The sequence below is a fragment of the Bombus huntii genome, chromosome 13, assembly GCF_024542735.1.
Source record: "Bombus huntii isolate Logan2020A chromosome 13, iyBomHunt1.1, whole genome shotgun sequence".
NCBI lineage: Eukaryota > Metazoa > Arthropoda > Insecta > Hymenoptera > Apidae > Bombus > Bombus huntii.
The window spans coordinates 3,459,247-3,475,226 of NC_066250.1; the positions used below are offsets into that span (position 1 = coordinate 3,459,247).

The 15,980-nt window shown below is 27.9% G+C and overlaps 5 protein-coding genes across 12 annotated transcripts; 3 read left to right on the top strand and 2 right to left on the bottom strand.

The window, feature by feature from the left end:
* Nucleotides 1-89: 89 nt before the first annotated feature.
* LOC126872479 (GATA zinc finger domain-containing protein 1) lies at nucleotides 90-1,416 on the top strand. The gene is made up of 3 exons (XM_050632480.1): nucleotides 90-693; nucleotides 772-974; nucleotides 1,054-1,416. The coding sequence occupies exons 1-3, from the start codon at nucleotides 418-420 to the stop codon at nucleotides 1,265-1,267; spliced, it is 693 nt and encodes a 230-aa protein (XP_050488437.1). The 5' UTR covers nucleotides 90-417; the 3' UTR covers nucleotides 1,268-1,416.
* Nucleotides 1,413-4,719, bottom strand: LOC126872482 (AP-3 complex subunit sigma-2). 2 transcript variants are annotated; one of them, XM_050632485.1, is made up of 3 exons: nucleotides 3,299-4,714; nucleotides 2,841-3,224; nucleotides 1,413-2,041 (listed from the first exon to the last, which is right to left on the bottom strand). In XM_050632485.1, the coding sequence occupies exons 1-3, from the start codon at nucleotides 3,365-3,367 to the stop codon at nucleotides 1,919-1,921; spliced, it is 576 nt and encodes a 191-aa protein (XP_050488442.1). In that variant the 5' UTR covers nucleotides 3,368-4,714; the 3' UTR covers nucleotides 1,413-1,918. The 2 variants fall into 2 exon arrangements, with proteins under 2 accessions (XP_050488442.1, XP_050488443.1); XM_050632486.1 differs by having other exon boundaries at nucleotides 1,989-2,439; nucleotides 3,299-4,719.
* Nucleotides 4,720-5,262: 543 nt separating this feature from the next.
* Nucleotides 5,263-8,631, top strand: LOC126872476 (beta-1,3-galactosyltransferase 1-like). 3 transcript variants are annotated; one of them, XM_050632475.1, is made up of 6 exons: nucleotides 5,263-5,876; nucleotides 6,374-6,435; nucleotides 6,525-6,765; nucleotides 7,326-7,591; nucleotides 7,663-7,934; nucleotides 8,014-8,631. In XM_050632475.1, exons 3-6 carry the CDS (start codon nucleotides 6,525-6,527, stop codon nucleotides 8,435-8,437), a joined length of 1,203 nt encoding a protein of 400 aa, XP_050488432.1. In that variant the 5' UTR covers nucleotides 5,263-5,876; nucleotides 6,374-6,435; the 3' UTR covers nucleotides 8,438-8,631. The 3 variants fall into 3 exon arrangements, with proteins under 3 accessions (XP_050488432.1, XP_050488429.1, XP_050488433.1); XM_050632472.1 differs by lacking the exon at nucleotides 6,374-6,435 and having other exon boundaries at nucleotides 5,268-5,876; XM_050632476.1 differs by lacking the exon at nucleotides 6,374-6,435 and having other exon boundaries at nucleotides 5,271-5,876; nucleotides 6,525-6,708.
* Nucleotides 8,632-10,285: 1,654 nt separating this feature from the next.
* LOC126872474 (G patch domain-containing protein 4) lies at nucleotides 10,286-12,319 on the bottom strand. Its single transcript, XM_050632470.1, has 3 exons — nucleotides 12,179-12,319; nucleotides 12,018-12,089; nucleotides 10,286-11,838 (listed from the first exon to the last, which is right to left on the bottom strand). The coding sequence occupies exons 2-3, from the start codon at nucleotides 12,064-12,066 to the stop codon at nucleotides 10,409-10,411; spliced, it is 1,479 nt and encodes a 492-aa protein (XP_050488427.1). The 5' UTR covers nucleotides 12,067-12,089; nucleotides 12,179-12,319; the 3' UTR covers nucleotides 10,286-10,408.
* A 304-nt stretch (nucleotides 12,320-12,623) lies between these two features.
* On the top strand, nucleotides 12,624-15,902 carry LOC126872472 (peroxisomal targeting signal 1 receptor). Of its 5 annotated transcripts, none has more exons than XM_050632468.1 (9): nucleotides 12,624-12,898; nucleotides 13,205-13,387; nucleotides 13,498-13,580; nucleotides 13,675-14,119; nucleotides 14,204-14,747; nucleotides 14,819-14,987; nucleotides 15,065-15,222; nucleotides 15,287-15,454; nucleotides 15,524-15,902. In XM_050632468.1, exons 2-9 carry the CDS (start codon nucleotides 13,315-13,317, stop codon nucleotides 15,582-15,584), a joined length of 1,701 nt encoding a protein of 566 aa, XP_050488425.1. In that variant the 5' UTR covers nucleotides 12,624-12,898; nucleotides 13,205-13,314; the 3' UTR covers nucleotides 15,585-15,902. The 5 variants fall into 5 exon arrangements, with proteins under 5 accessions (XP_050488425.1, XP_050488426.1, XP_050488422.1 ...); XM_050632469.1 differs by having other exon boundaries at nucleotides 13,210-13,387; XM_050632465.1 differs by having other exon boundaries at nucleotides 12,625-12,898; nucleotides 13,205-13,580.
* The last annotated feature ends 78 nt before the right edge of the window (nucleotides 15,903-15,980 follow it).

A 15,980-nucleotide genomic window follows, 5' to 3' on the forward strand; every position in this document is an offset into this window, starting at 1 on the left:
TATAATAATAAAATTCATTTACATTTCTTAAATTCCTAACTAATTTGATGAAACTTGAAATACTAGGGATTTTATATGCTGGACACACTGACTAGCTTTATTTTCTCAGTAGCTGCTGAAATTCCTACAGTGCAATATTCTGTATTTGCTGTTTACTGTATACAATCGCGTCTTTTGTACTTAATTTGTTACGTGAAAAATGGATAAACTCCTATAAGCGTTTTACTATCTTTTGTCTTTGATATATTCCCATAGATGAAAGCTTGTAATTTTTATTCAGTACAATATCATATCCAATTAAAATGATATTTAGTGAAATTGAAATGATAAAACGATTGAGACGCAGATTAAAGCGAACGGTTGACGGTTGACTATCGATGGGTAAATAACTAACAAAATCGAATTAATTAAAATTCGATGCCTCTCGGCAATAAACCTGAATGTGTCAAGTGTGGGACTCGAGAGACCCCACTTTGGCATTCAACCGAAGCCGGTAATCTTTGCAACGATTGTCTTGAAGAAGAAAGAAATTCAGAAGCGAGTTCAAACGTAAGAAACGAAGATGAGGATAAAGGAGGTTTGTTAAAACCTACCAGGAGAAGTACAAGGATTACAAGATATTGCAATTCTAAATCAGTTCCACATAAAATTATACCTAAAGGGAAAGGAAGAAGAAATTTGTTCAAAAAAACTGTATGTTTCTTGATCCTCTAATTACTGCAAGTATTCCAAAACGAAACATTATATATTATTTTATTCCCTTATTTTTAGCCAGTTAAGGCACCAACAGCTACAGCAACTCCTGTTACAAGCAGTTATGTATTTTATAAAGGCACTTATTTTCAAGTAGGTGATATAGTTTCTATGCAGGATATTGACGGAGGAATTTATTATGCTCAAATTCGTGGTTTACTCACAGATCAATATTGTGAAAAAAGTGCTGCTGTCACTTGGCTCTTGCCTACCACTGCAAGGTAAATTATTAAAACTTATGATAATTCATTTATTGTTCATAAGGTACCAAAGTAGTAAAATTATATATTTCATGTTTAGTCCACCACCTGATGAAGGATTTAGTCCTGAGACATATATTATAGGACCAGAAGAAGATCTCCCACGCAAATTGGAATGTATGGAATTTGTAATGCATGCTCCATCAGATTATTATAAATTAAAAAATACACCATATCCCCCACCACCTACAGAACACGGTACTGGATATATCTGGACTACACTCAGAAATGAAATTGCTACATGTAAAAGATGAACTTTTTAATTCAGTTGTTTAGTTGTTTTTATGTTAATATTTTGGTTTCTTATGTACATTATGAATCTGGTAGAGAAAAATAAAACAAAATAATTGAAGTATATTTATAACTGTTTAAATTTTTAAAAATAAAATTTATCGTGAATATATATTATTGCAATATTTATTACAACTTTGCTTGATACAATATAACATTATCATTTAATACTATCTTTGAAAATAATAGAATGGAAGTGTTCAGTAATGAGTTAACATTAAATATACTACTTTAGATATAATAATGAAAATGCAATTTCATAATATTACACTAGATATGATAATACAATCTCTATAAAATATAGTATCAGTATTTTTAGATTTATAAATTTTTACCTTCTTTCATGTATTGAATTTAATACTTTCAACACTCCAGAGATCCTTATGTTTAGCTACAGATACAATTTTTCAAATTTCATGGTACAAATCCTCTTCTTTGAGAATCTTCATTGTTTAACTCTGATACTGTTGAGGTGAAATGTATGAAGAATTTGTGGACAGTATTGGTGCATTCTCATTCACTTGAAGAGAGGGGAAAAAAACCCTTGTAGTATCACTTGCATTTGGGATTGTGGTTGAAATCAGTCAGCTTGGAGCCAACGAAGTAACGGCTGGTCAGAATTTGAGATCTTTTATAGCTTGTGGTAAATCAGGCAACTTCATATCCTTTATCTGTTGTGGTATGTTCATATTCTTGACAGCAGAAACAGCACGCGCCGGCGCTGCTGTGATTCCTGCCTGCACATACCATATGGATGGAAAAAATGGAAAATGGAGAAAATAAAGGATTTTTGAACTTAATTAATTAATAGAAGTAAATACAAATAAGTAGCTACGCAATACACATTTTATTCTTAGAGCATAGCGACGTATACATTTGCATTAAGGCACTATTTCCGAGCAAACATTTACAAACGACTTAGCACCATCATGCGTGTTATGAGTATTTATTTTGTAAAGCTACGGAAGATTTATGTTTTGAAATTCTTGGTGAAAAAAAAAAGATCACAGATAGATTACACAAAGGAATGAATGTGTACAAAATGATCTGATTTTTACTGCCGATTTACTTAGGGAGGGGGCCCCAGAAGGACAAACGGACGAGGTGAGCAAGATCGTCCTGATTTGTAAGTTCCCTAAAATTCATGTTAGCTCAATCAGTTCTACCACCATATGAAACTGCACTACAAAACATTCCGACGCATGCAGAGCTAACGAATAAACTGCAATAGGCTGTTAACTTCTTCAAGCCCAGAAGACTTTTATAAGAAATTGAATGCCTTTTTCTTTATCACTTTATCTTACTACTTAAAAATTTTAAGAGAATAAAATTTTATTGGGCCCAAAAAGTTAAGGGATGTTTGCATAAATTAGTTATTACAACTGTGACTTAGTAATTTAAACTTTATCACAGTGTACTGCTATATTATATATAAAATTTGTTATCTTTAATATTTATGAAATATATAAGTAAAGCTTAAACATACAACACATATATTGATGTTTCTTAAATGCCAATTATAAAAATATTACTTACCTCCTGTTTTTCCAATTTATTTTGATCTTCAATTCTTGTAAGTATTTCAGTCATATTGGTTTCTAAAACCATTCCACCCATCACTAATTCATTGAGAATATAATGAACTTTGTCTACATGAAAGATAAGGTCGAGTTCACATACATTTTCAAAACATTTATCCAATGTTTCAACAAAAACTTGTATCAAATCTAAGATTCCCAATTCTGATTCTGAACTATCAACACAGAATACAAAATATAATGTAGCATAATGCCGATAAATTAACTTATAATCGGATCCACCAATTAAACTTCCACCTTCTAGAAAATTACAAACATTATCATCTCTCTTCGAAACTAATTGAAATGTTTCTTTTATTATCTGTTGTTGCATATCCTCATTCTGAAAAAAAAGACACAGTCTATTGAATTCTGCAGTAGAATATAATAACAAATTATAACTGTTGTTATACTTACAAAGTATTGATAAAATTTAGAAAGTCTAGGCTTCCCATGATTATTAAATACTAAAATAGCTTTAATCATGATTCACGATCAATTAAAAAAATAAGGTCTAATTTTATTATTGAAAAAAACACAGATGTTTCTTTCATTCGTATAGAGGTTAGTTTCGAACGTCAAAAATGTACTTTAAAAAAAATAATTTTTTTCCAACATTGCATTATTAAGGAAATTCATACTAATAAACATTTAATTTAAGAAAATAAATATTTAAGAAAATTTAAGCAACTAAATATTTCATTTTGCAGCTGTCACTGTATTTATGCATTATTTATAATCATTAATTTAAAAAATAACTTAGAAATTATAGTAATTTTATGCAATGAAATAACGTCACAATAAAGAGAAATTTTTCTACGTAAATATTTCTCATTCCATGTGAACACTATACTATTACCACAGACAAAGTATAGATTAGATATACTATTCAATAACGAATCTTTTGACTCAACTCTCTGGATTCCCTTACCATTATAGTATCATTCCCAACATTATCGATTCAACATATTTCAAATGTACTGTAATATTATTTGAATTAATAATACTATTTCTAAAGTCTTTTCTTTATTTGACTTTACTGATTCCTAAAATAAAAAAGAATGTGTTCTCCGAGTACATTCGAAACAACCCAAGGACTGCATAAAAAGATAATCGCGATCACAGCAAACCAGCTCGTATTATTTGTTATATAATTCATAATTATACCATATATATAATGATGCAATTAGTAATTGTATATCAAATAATGATTGTCCAGGTCTCACCGCGTGGAGGTTGCTGTGAATGGAAACCCTCCCTATCCACGACCCATCCACCCTCTTTTTACGCAAAAAAATTTAATATCAAATTAAAAACATTAATTTATAAGCAAATGCTTCTTTTAATGTGCGTTTGCAAAAGTGTTTTTCTATCTCGTAACTTTAATTTACTAAATTCACATATAAAATAAGAAATTTTCAAAATAAATCGCGAAGAGAGCCTCAACACTTAAAATTAATTAATTTTCAATAATTTTAACCATCAGAAATAAAGTCAAAAATAAATGTATAATAAACCAATTATTTACAATAATGAAACCAATTATAGTGAAATAGAGTAATAATAGAATCCAAATTCTGCTTCAAAGACCGATAATATGAGCTATCGATGATTGTAACTTGTCAAGTACACAGTCAACGATGAAAATAAAAGAAAGTTTCTTAATTTTACTGAGATTATAATTAATAAATGATTAAACACGAACATACTATTTAAATGAAGCGGATAGAAGTGTAGAAATGTTGATGAAGTCGAAATGAAAGTACTAATAACAACAGGGTAACGCTCGACGAGACAAATTTTCGCTCCACGACATTCAAGAGTACAATGACACCTCAGAGCACGATTCTCCGCGAAACTACGCATTCGAATATTTTGCACCAATAGCAAAGCTCCATTTGACGTGACAATATATTACGCCAATAGGAACAACGTTCAATTTCATTTGAGAATATTCTGCACTAATAGGCACGCTTGATTTGACTTTAACAATAAATTTCGCCAATAGGAGCGTTCGTATATACAAGCGCGCGCAAATTTAGCGTATTCAAACAGTCAAATGGATGAAATTGAGGAATAGAGAACGTATTTAAGACAATGTTCAGTAACAAGTACGAATAAGATTATGTTCTTAATGAAAAGCTTTTGTTTCATCATAATTTTATGTTTATCATCAAGCATAAAGGATAAAAATGGAGACTGAGAAAAATCTATCATAAAACAAAGAATATTATAATTTGTTTTTAACAACATAACGTTGATTATTCAAATTGTTTAAGATAATTAAAGATTGTTGTTTATTAGACTTGAATGTTAATAATTGTTAATATGTTAAATGTTAATAGAGGTTGATATTTTGATAATTTGATTTTGATATTTTGATACATACGTATAAGTATGCAAATTTCATGTGGGGATGAAACAAAATAAGATCTTTTTGCACGTAACGACGATTCTAGCAACTTCGATAATTAGACTGATTATAATTCCTACATCCACCGCTTTAAATCATAGGGAGCATGTCAAAACCTCTGATTTTTTACGCAATCGGTATTTCAGAATATATAACATAACAATATAGCCCATAAGATGCCAAGTCTCCATACCACAGCCTTAGTAAATGTCTGTACTCCGTTTGGTCTGTGTCTATATCTCGACTGTGCTGTTATAGTTGTTACCAGAGAGGAAATTTCCTCTCTACTGGTACAGTGCAATAATACAGTACAAAACAGAGAAATCAAAGTAATTAACACTAGGTGGAACTGCATTCGCGCGATATCTGACAAATGACGAAATGACAAGCTATTTGGATTCAAGGTACAGTCTAAGAATCACGAAGATTTGAGTAGAAGCTTTTTCTTTTTTTTTTATTTTTGTCATATACTCTAACGTGAAATTTCTGCGATATGTTTTGATAAATCGTAAGTACGATCTTACGACAGAGGTAAATGGCGAGTTGTCAAATGCAGCGTAACGCAATCACCGCATTTCAAAGGTAAGGTTGTTTATAATGTATCCAACTGAAAAATTGAATTTTTTGTTTTATGTCAATATTTAGCAATATTTATTACAGTTTATAAAGATAGATCAATTTTGTATCGTACAAAGTAATAAGTAATATACATTTATTATATCAATATTTTACACTAAATTTATATTCGCTATTGATGCATCTATGATTGAATTAAATTGCTACATTATTTCTTAACTGATACAATTTAGGACATTAAGAAATGTAACTATTAATAATTTCATTGAAATAATTTTAAAAAACCTGACTTATGACGATCTATGTTGTAAAAGTGTTTTCAATGTTTGAGACCATAACATTTGATTTATTACTCCATTCAATTTCAAAATTGACATTTATTTTGTTTCATAATATTATTATAAATGTTACCTATTTATTTTTCAAATAATCATTATCATTGAAAAATGCATATATTGATAAAGTAGCTCTTATGCTTTTGTTAAATAAAAAATGATATACAGAGGATCATCTTGATTGTTGACAATCAAATAAGATAGAATTAAATGAGTAAAAAATTAATAAGGTAAGACTATATAAAGAAAAATCCAACATTACTTATTGGCCATCACAATATTAATATTATATATTTGTATTAATATTATTTGTTCTTAGATGGGCAAATCGCGACTATTGCCATTGAAATTGCCATCAACCACCAATATAGTTAATAATGGAATAGTTAAAGGAAAGATATCATTTGTCCGAAGATTAGCAGTAGGATTTATGATCTTAGCTACACTTGGTTTAATATATGTACCAGCATACCATTCAGCTCAAGGCCCATTTTTAGGCTTAGGTGAGACTCCATCTTCTCCAAAACACATTGGTGTTTCACATTTGGTAGCCTCAGTAGGTATGCATTCACTAACATTGCTAGAGCTTTTGTTGTGTTATAAACTAACAAGACTTGATATGTAAATCTACTTTCACTCTTCTCTTTATAATTATTTGTCAGTTACAAATTTAAATTCTATGGACTATAATAATGTAAGCTTAAAAAATACTGTAAGAATTACATAAATAAGTATAGTTTATATAGAACATATTTACATATTACCTACTATCATATTAAATACCCAATGAGTCAAGGATTTTTTTTTAGAAGGGAAGGAATTCTTTTTATAATGATAAGTAGTAGGTAATTTATTCAGTTGTATATTCATGGGAATTCATGTTAGAATTAGCGAAAAGAAAAAATAAATTTGAATAGTAGAAAAAGTATCTGCAGTATACTTCAATCTTCCTTTTTCCATCCACTTAATGTAGAATGCTTGAGTGATGCTATAATAAAATAATTATTTAATTTTATTAAGCATGCATATGAAGTCAAAGCTTAAGGAAAAGAATTTCATGAATATAACTTTCCTTATAGAATTAAGATAAAATATTTCTGTAAATATAAATAATTTACAGCGCAATTGCCAGGATGGGCATATAATACTTCAAGAGATCTTTGTGTATATATTCATCCAGAAAATACAACTTCAGTTTTAAGTCCTAATGATATATGTTCTTCGTCACCATATCTTTTCATAGTTATTTGTTCAGCTGTTACAAATATCCAAGCTCGAACAGCTATAAGAAGCACTTGGGCTAATAAGAATAATTTAGATAATATATATAACTCGACTGTAAAGATAGCATTTCTTTTGGGACAAAGTGATAATGATACACTTAATGTATGTATTTATGTGTAAAATTTCTTAAATGAAAACTGTTACAACAAAACCAATAACAAATTACATTACAGAGTATAATAGCTGAAGAAAGCCATCAATACAATGATATCATTCAAGAAAAATTTTATGATACTTATAATAATTTAACATTGAAATCTGTAATGATGTTGAAATGGATAACATCAAATTGTGGCCAAGCAAAATATCTCATGAAAACAGATGATGATATGTTTGTAAATATTCCTAGTTTAATGAAAACTTTACAATCAAAGTCACTAACTGATACATTGTTAGGTTCTCTCATCTGTAATGCTAAACCTATTTTAGATCCAAATAATAAATGGTAAGTAACATACATATCATAATATAAATATAAGATAAGAATATATAGAAAGAGAATCCATACAAATGTGTTTAATTAGGTATACACCAAAATATATGTATTCAGGGAAAATATATCCTAATTACTTATCTGGTACGGGGTATGTAATGAGTTTAGATGTGGCATTTAAATTGTATCATGCAGCATTAAGAACACCATTACTTCACTTGGAAGATGTTTACATTACTGGTCTCTGTGCAAAACATGCAAAAGTACGACCTGTAAATCATCCTGGATTTAGTTATGTTCCACGTAAACTGGATCCTTGTACATTAAAAAATGCTATTACAACACACAAAGTAAATGTGTCCAGTATGTATGTTATATGGAACAAATTGAATGATACAAGTCTCTCTTGTAGTAATCATTCTCATATTGATAAGAAATCAGTTACATTAAGCAGAAGTGGTAGAAACATTGGATATTATACAGTAAAGAGAAGACCTATTAACAAATGTGTTTAAATTAACTAAAATTTTTAAGTATTAAACCTGTTATTTATTATTGATTTAATATTTATTAAAACAAAATTCTCGATAAGTATTATGATAATTATAAAACAGAGTCGTACTAAAATTATATTGACGAAGAGAACTTTTTTTAAAGCTACAATAAGAGAGATTTATAATTGATGTTTGAATAAAAGTTTTACAGACTATTTTTCCATATGAATAGCAATAGTTTTTAAGAAAAATATTGTCAATTAGACTTGCTCTTATGAGTTAACTTCATTTTTTATGTAAAAAGATCTAAATAATTCGGAATCTTCAATGATGATATCTTATTCAATTTAATATAATTTTAACAAAAACTAGAAAAGCAAAACTAGAAAAAAACTATATAAAACATGTTACAAGTGTATTAAATTACACTCTTTGTCTAAATTGAAAGAATTTCACTTTGATATTTTCTCACAATTCTAAGAGAATTGTTATGAGAACATATGTATATATACATGCGTATATTTTGCTATTTGTACCTATTGCCAGTAAGTCTTAGTAGTTATTTCTTTAATAAAAATTTATTTAGTTTAAAATTTGTTCAATATTATAAAACATTGGTATATTTTCTTATACTCAAATATTCTAATTATTTTAGTAATCATTTGCGTAATTTTAAAATTCGCCGCTTGTTATTTATTACCTATACATAACACTATATACAACTTAGTAATTTTAGTTGGGACTATTAAAAGTAGAAAATTCATCCATCCAATTTTGACTGTATGTATTTTGTGCAAAATACCATTGTTAGTGTCGTATTATGATATTTACATATCAACGACACATATATTTAACTAGTATGAATTTGATGTAGCCTATTGTATGCTGAGGATATATAAAATTTTGTAAAAGTTCGTTATAACGTATTAATTAATACTAGTGATATTCATAATAATAATTACATTTCTTGTACTCCAACTAATCGAAACGATTACCATTTTATACGATATTTTAATGATTATGGATATAAAAAAGAAATACATTCCTTGCTAATTCTAATGCAAAATGCATTATTAGTACACCAATGTTTAAATCAATTATTAGCTCAATTAAGTAATACGAATTCATACTCATTAAGCTTGTTGAGTGAGATTCGTTCACTAGTGAAAGCAAAACTAAGATTATTAATGACTCTACGGACTATTCTAGTGGCCTTAGAGAAAAAGATCTTGTTTTATTTTATATAAATATATTGTTAGAAAAATTGAACTTTAAAGTTTTTCTAGCATATTACGAAATTTGGTGCTATATAGCAATTAATTATACGTTCGCCGGATGTACTTTTTTACAGGTCATCATTTAATTTTTATGAAAATTAAGTTTTACATAATAGTAAAAATGTATTTTTGAACATAAAATCGATAAAATTTAATAACAAATTTTTATTAAAAATATTACCACGCTTGTTGTTTCTTAGATGGACTGTACACAAGTGCATACGGTATTGATACATACGAAAATTTAACGATGCATTTATCTTTACAAATTTATATATACATACATACATATATATATATATATATATATATATATATATATATATATATATATATATATATATATATATATATATACAAGTGATTTCTTACGCGCGTCTATTAAATTGTCAAAAATTTGTGTCCATTAATAAATTGTATAACAAAAAGAAAAAAATATTGTTAAGGGTATGAAAAACGTATTCTTTTTCTAGTTTTCCTCCCATAAAAAATGAAGAAAAATCAACATTTGTAGCAAATTATTATTCCATAAAATTTTAATAAAAAATACCATATTTAGAAAATTATGTTTAGAAAATAAATACACAGTAGATATCTTATACGTATTACGACATAATTATTGTATGCATAAATATTTATACACAATTATTACAAATGATTTTATAAGTATATGTGTATTTAGGGACAATATTCTTTTTTAAAATTTGTTAAGAATTTAATTGCCTCTTTTTTCCTTTTTTTTCAAAACTGGATCCCTTTTAAAATCAATACTAGATAAATTCTCTAATCCTTCCTTTAATTCTATTTTGGAATATTTTTTTGGAGCAGATTCTTCGGTATTAAAATGTACAGCCTCTAAACTTTCTGTTAATTTAGCTAATTTAATCTTTTGTTTTTTATGTAACTTTGACAGTTTCTTTTTCTTTATTTTAGTATTTAAATAATCCACTTTCTTTTTAAAGTATGCATCTGATATATCTGGAAGTGTCTTGGTTGTATCAACTTGCTTTACAGCTAATTCATTACAAGAAAGTTCTGTTTGAAATTTGATCTCTAATGTTTTAATATCTTCATCTTTAATCAAAGGTAAGTCATTTTTGTGTGATCTTTTAAATTTCTTTGCTTGAGAACCATGCAATTCATCTTCCCATGTATCAGTGATATTAGTGAGATTATATTGATTGTTTTGATCTTTCTTCTTTTTTAATTTATTCTTCTTCTTTTTACTTTTTTTTGTTGGTGAAGATGTACCTGTATATTCGTTTTCAGTATGATCATTTACTTGATCCTGAATGTTTTTTTTAGCTACAGAATGCACTACATAATTTAATGTATTTTCTTCTTTTTCAGCACTTTCAATATCACAAGAAATTGAACTTCTCTTTTCTTTCTTTCTTTTCCTCTTTTTACATTTTTCTTTATTTTCCCGTTTTAATTCTCCTTTTACTGTGGCATGTATATTTCTTTCATCACTATCGCTTACATTACATAAAATATTTAATTGATGACTTAAGTTATTTATAAGTCTTCTATTCTTTTTATTAGTGGTTTTACATCCTTTTGGAATCATTACACTTTCAGTAGAAGTCATTGGTAATACTATGTTTTCATCATTAATCTCTTCATATTCATTATTATGGGATATGATATTGTTTTCCAATTTTGTAGTGTTTAATAAATACTTTTCTTGTTGGGCAATTCTTTTTAATTTTCCATTTAATTGTAATCCATGTCTGGCTCCTTTATGGGCAGTTCTACCACCACATAATTTAAATAACTCTTCATCTGTTAAAGGAACATGTTTGATATTTTCTTCAATATTTTGTTTTTTATGCATATTAGAACTACTTATCAGTATTAAGTTGCCATTAAATAATTTAGTAGTTTTAAGAAAATTTCCATATTTAGATTCATTTTTATTTAACTCTTCTTTAGGAAGATCATTAGTTGTATTTTCTTTTGAAACAGATATTGAAACTTCATCAGTTCGTGATTCAACTTTGATACTACTAGCTGCTTTGTTAAAAGCATGTTCCCACCAATTATTCCAATCTGTATCTTTATATCCCACTCCTGCTGTATCAAATTTTAATTTTTGTTTTAAAGGTTCTGTAATGCCACTTTCATATTTACCTAAACCTTTACCTATATCAATAAAATATGAAAAAACATTTACAAACGTGTATTACAAAATTTACATAACAAATTTATTTAACAACGAAGTACACAAATAAACATTTAAATACATAATACTTTAAAGGTATTAAATGTAATAGTTATAATATAACTATTATTATATCATAATAATGCTTGTAAAATCATACCTTCCGTCCAGCCATATTTCATAAGCTGAGACTTTGCAAAGTCATTCATGTTTAAACTTTCGTTACTATAATCTTATATAAAAAAATGTCATTTAACAACTTACAAATACAGCACAATTTACGAATGATACATGTTTTCATTAACTAGAAGCAGAACTTACCTAGTGAATGAAAACTATATTATTTGCTGGATATTCTGCATATTGAAATTTCCATAACATCCGTATTGTGGCGCTACTGTACAACTGTGAGCTATTACGCGATTCACAGAAATTTTGTCCAATTTTAATATCTAAGGAATTTTCATAAATATTTTCTTTTTTAATATTTTTTTTTTATTATTTTAACATAAACATTGCATTATTAATTTGGATTTCTTGCTCTTATTTCAATAATATTTCTTTGTATAGTATCTTTTATACATATTATTTATATGTACTTTGTTAATAAAAAAATCTTGAAATGAATATTAAACATGAAATGATGTTATCATTATTATTAGGGATTATATAATACTGTTAGATGAACAACTTTTATTTAACTAAAATATATTAAAAATATATTTTAGTACTGCGTATGTATCATATACTACATAAAGAGGATGCTCAAGTCTTCAGATAGATCTGCAACTTGTCCACGGTTTGACGTTCGTTAGCCAACAAACACATAAAAAATGGCTTTATAATACTCGTCTTGCCTTAACGTTACGTTTGCCATGATAATACACCATTATACAACGAAATTTATTCGACTTATAGTACCAATATTGTTCGATGGCAAGGAAATGAACAATTTCAAACAGTAGATTTGATGAAACACATTTAATATCTTGTAACAACATCATCGGAATATTTAATTATACATATTAAGAACGAAACGAGGTTTGTGAACTTTATACCTTTACCAATATTTGTGATATTTTACGAAATTTGCATTCATTTCTACTTTTATATAATATCATTGGATTCTAATGTTGCATAAAAAAATTTTGCGCAAACATTTTATCTCAACTATATCTTTATTCGATATTTAATATCGAATAAAATAAATGAAATTAATAAGCATCTTACTTTAATTGATTGAATTAATGAGATTAATGTCGTAGAATTATTTTACTATAATGTTTATAGATATATTTCGTGCATTATTACTTTTTATTTTCAAAAATAACACATTTCTTTAATCAGTTTAGGTATATATTGATATTATAAAAAGATGGCATTGCGTGAATTGGTGGAGGGTGACTGCGGTGGACCCAGTTCTTTAATTCGTTTAACATCACATTTTGTACGTGATCATGGATTCAAAGAAGAAGGAATACGTCATCCTTTTGATCATGGGGAACCTTTCCAAACTTCAGATTCAGACCAGTTAGTTAAACAATTTTTAGAAGAAAATCCTTCATGTCCTCAAACATTTAGAATGGATAATTTATTGCAAGAAATGCGTGAAATTGATCAAAATATTCATCCACCTATAGCAGCACCAGGAGTTGCTCAAGAATTAACCAGTTTAGATACAGCTTGGGCAAATCAATATCTTGAATCAGGACGTCATTTTAATGTAATTCTCATTTTATCATTGGAATTCATATATTAGCAGCATTATAGTATAAAACAAATATTTATTACAAATTTGTATTTTCTAATTAATACAGGAACACCATGCCGATGACATTTGGCATCATGAGATAGAGCAGAATTCAAACATTATAACTCATCAAAAACATGAACTTGGATTAGGACCAAAATGGGCAGAAGAATATATAGAACATAGCAAAGATACTATACACAATAACATAAATATGGAACACCCAACAGAAGCAATAGAAAACAGTGATAATCCTAACTTTGAATATTCGAAGTTTATGAAATTTATGAAACAGGAAGGAGATGTTCCCACAAAAAACAATGAAGAATCACTGCCAGATGTTCAGAATACAAGTAAAGACTGGACAGAACAATATGAAAAAGATAATCAAAAGACTGAAGACAAAATTTCTACCAATAATAGTCAAGAAAATGAAGTGACAGCTAAGATAGAAGAAGTAGCTGCTGCTAGTAATTGGATAGATGAATTTCAAAAAGAAAATATTTCTTCAGGTTGGTAAACATATTAGTACCAAGTTAGTATCTGTAACTAATTCTCCTTATAGACATATTTATAAAAACAAATTTTTATTCTAGAGACAGACAATTATGAATCTACATTCTTGAAGCTTCAAAATGAATGGGAAAAGATTTCATCATCTGGGGAACTATCTTCCAAGCATCCATGGCTTTCAGAATATGATACTTTTTATGATCCATTTAAAGATTATGAATTTCGTGAAGAAAATCCTATGAAAAATGTTCCTAATGCATTAGAAGAGGGTAAAAAAAGATTGAAAGATGGTGATTTACCAAGTGCTATACTTTGCTTTGAAGCAGCAGTACAACAAGATGAAAAAGATTCAGAAGCTTGGTTACTTCTTGGTAAAACTCAAGCTGAAAATGAACAAGATCCATTAGCTATTTCTGCTTTAAAACATTGTCTAAGTTTGGATCCTATAAATAGTGCTGCTCTTATGGCACTTGCAGTTTCATATACAAATGAATCTTACCAAAACCAAGCATGTGTAACACTTAAAGAATGGTTACTAAAAAATGAAAAATACAAGCATCTATCAGTACGAAAGGCTAGTAGTCCTGAGCAACAATCAAAATCCAATGTGTCAACTATTTTGTTTAAGTAAGTAATAATAAGTTTAACAAAATACACATATATAGAGTAATATCTAATATTCTTCTTACTTTTTCTAGTGACGTACATGAAGAAGTAAAAGATCTTTATATTCAAGCTGCACGAATGAATCCGTGGAATGAAATAGATGCCGATGTACAGTGTGGATTAGGAGTCCTTTTTAATTTATCTAATGAATATGATAAAGCTAGCGATTGCTTCCAAGCAGCGCTGCAAGTACGCCCTGATGTATGTAATAAATTAATCTTTTGTAATGCGTATTAGCAATTGTTAATATATTATCGAAAACGTAATATTTTCGGAAGGATTCTAGATTATGGAATAGATTAGGTGCAACTTTAGCTAATGGTCAAAAATCGGAAGAAGCTATAAATGCGTATCATCATGCTTTAAAATTATCACCTGGATTTATTAGAGCTCGTTACAATCTTGGAATTTCTTGCATTAATCTTGCTGCATATAAGTAAGTAAAATTTTTACATTATGTACAGTTTTTTTACATGATTAAATTATTTATTTTTCTACAGAGAAGCAGGTGAACATCTTGTAATAGCGTTAAACCAACAAGCTGCTGGTCGTGGAGTTCACGGTGAAAACTTTTCACCGAAAGCGATGTCAAATACCATTTGGTCAACACTGAGACTTGTCATTTCGCTTATGCACAAATATCACTTAAATGAAGCTATAGAAAACAGGTATGGTATGGTATATATAAACAAGTAATACTTCTTAATAAAAACTATTAAATTTCATTATATAAATAGTGGTACTCTTTATTATTTCAGAGATCTAACAAGGTTGAATAAGGAATTTGAGATTGTATAGAATATTGTTGACTTCACCTGTTAAAAAGTATAAAATCTTTTTAACTTAGTGTATAAGATATCGTAAAATAAAGTAATTAAAAATATTTTTCGTAGTTGAAAAGTGTACATAAAAAAAAGAACATTAAGAAGATGCTGTCATATAATTTCTTTGTTATAAGAAGGGTTAAGTTACATATATTAGATGTCAAAAAACTAATTTGTTGGATATGTTTGGTAGATATACAACTTTTTATTGTTTTATCTTATATAAATTAAAAGCTATTATACTATAATAAAATTGTTATGCATTTAATAAAAATTAGTTAAAATAATTGAATCCCTGAGATAAAATAATTCAATAGAGAAAAATTGGTAATATCATATGTAAAAAAAGAAATGGAACGAGCGATCCTGA

What these genes read in the sequence shown, in the direction of transcription:
- LOC126872474 (XM_050632470.1), bottom strand. Translation starts at nt 12,066, where the DNA reads ATGAATGACTTTGCAAAGTCTCAGCTTATGAAATATGGCTGGACGGAA. An exon ending in GAAATATGGCTGGACGGAAG is followed by an intron (nt 11,839 to 12,017) that starts GTATGATTTTAC and finishes TTATTGATATAG; the next exon opens with GTAAAGGTTTAGGTAAATAT.
- LOC126872472 (XM_050632465.1), top strand. Translation starts at nt 13,233, where the DNA reads ATGGCATTGCGTGAATTGGTGGAGGGTGACTGCGGTGGACCCAGTTCT. An exon ending in AATCAGGACGTCATTTTAAT is followed by an intron (nt 13,581 to 13,674) that starts GTAATTCTCATT and finishes TAATTAATACAG; the next exon opens with GAACACCATGCCGATGACAT. An exon ending in ATTAATCTTGCTGCATATAA is followed by an intron (nt 15,223 to 15,286) that starts GTAAGTAAAATT and finishes ATTTTTCTACAG; the next exon opens with AGAAGCAGGTGAACATCTTG.
- LOC126872476 (XM_050632475.1), top strand. Translation starts at nt 6,525, where the DNA reads ATGGGCAAATCGCGACTATTGCCATTGAAATTGCCATCAACCACCAAT. An exon ending in GTGATAATGATACACTTAAT is followed by an intron (nt 7,592 to 7,662) that starts GTATGTATTTAT and finishes ATTACATTACAG; the next exon opens with AGTATAATAGCTGAAGAAAG. An exon ending in TTAGATCCAAATAATAAATG is followed by an intron (nt 7,935 to 8,013) that starts GTAAGTAACATA and finishes GTGTTTAATTAG; the next exon opens with GTATACACCAAAATATATGT.
- LOC126872479 (XM_050632480.1), top strand. Translation starts at nt 418, where the DNA reads ATGCCTCTCGGCAATAAACCTGAATGTGTCAAGTGTGGGACTCGAGAG. An exon ending in GAAATTTGTTCAAAAAAACT is followed by an intron (nt 694 to 771) that starts GTATGTTTCTTG and finishes CCTTATTTTTAG; the next exon opens with CCAGTTAAGGCACCAACAGC. An exon ending in CTCTTGCCTACCACTGCAAG is followed by an intron (nt 975 to 1,053) that starts GTAAATTATTAA and finishes TTTCATGTTTAG; the next exon opens with TCCACCACCTGATGAAGGAT.
- LOC126872482 (XM_050632485.1), bottom strand. Translation starts at nt 3,367, where the DNA reads ATGATTAAAGCTATTTTAGTATTTAATAATCATGGGAAGCCTAGACTT. An exon ending in CTAAATTTTATCAATACTTT is followed by an intron (nt 3,225 to 3,298) that starts GTAAGTATAACA and finishes CTTTTTTTTCAG; the next exon opens with AATGAGGATATGCAACAACA. An exon ending in ATAAATTGGAAAAACAGGAG is followed by an intron (nt 2,042 to 2,840) that starts GTAAGTAATATT and finishes TGGTATGTGCAG; the next exon opens with GCAGGAATCACAGCAGCGCC.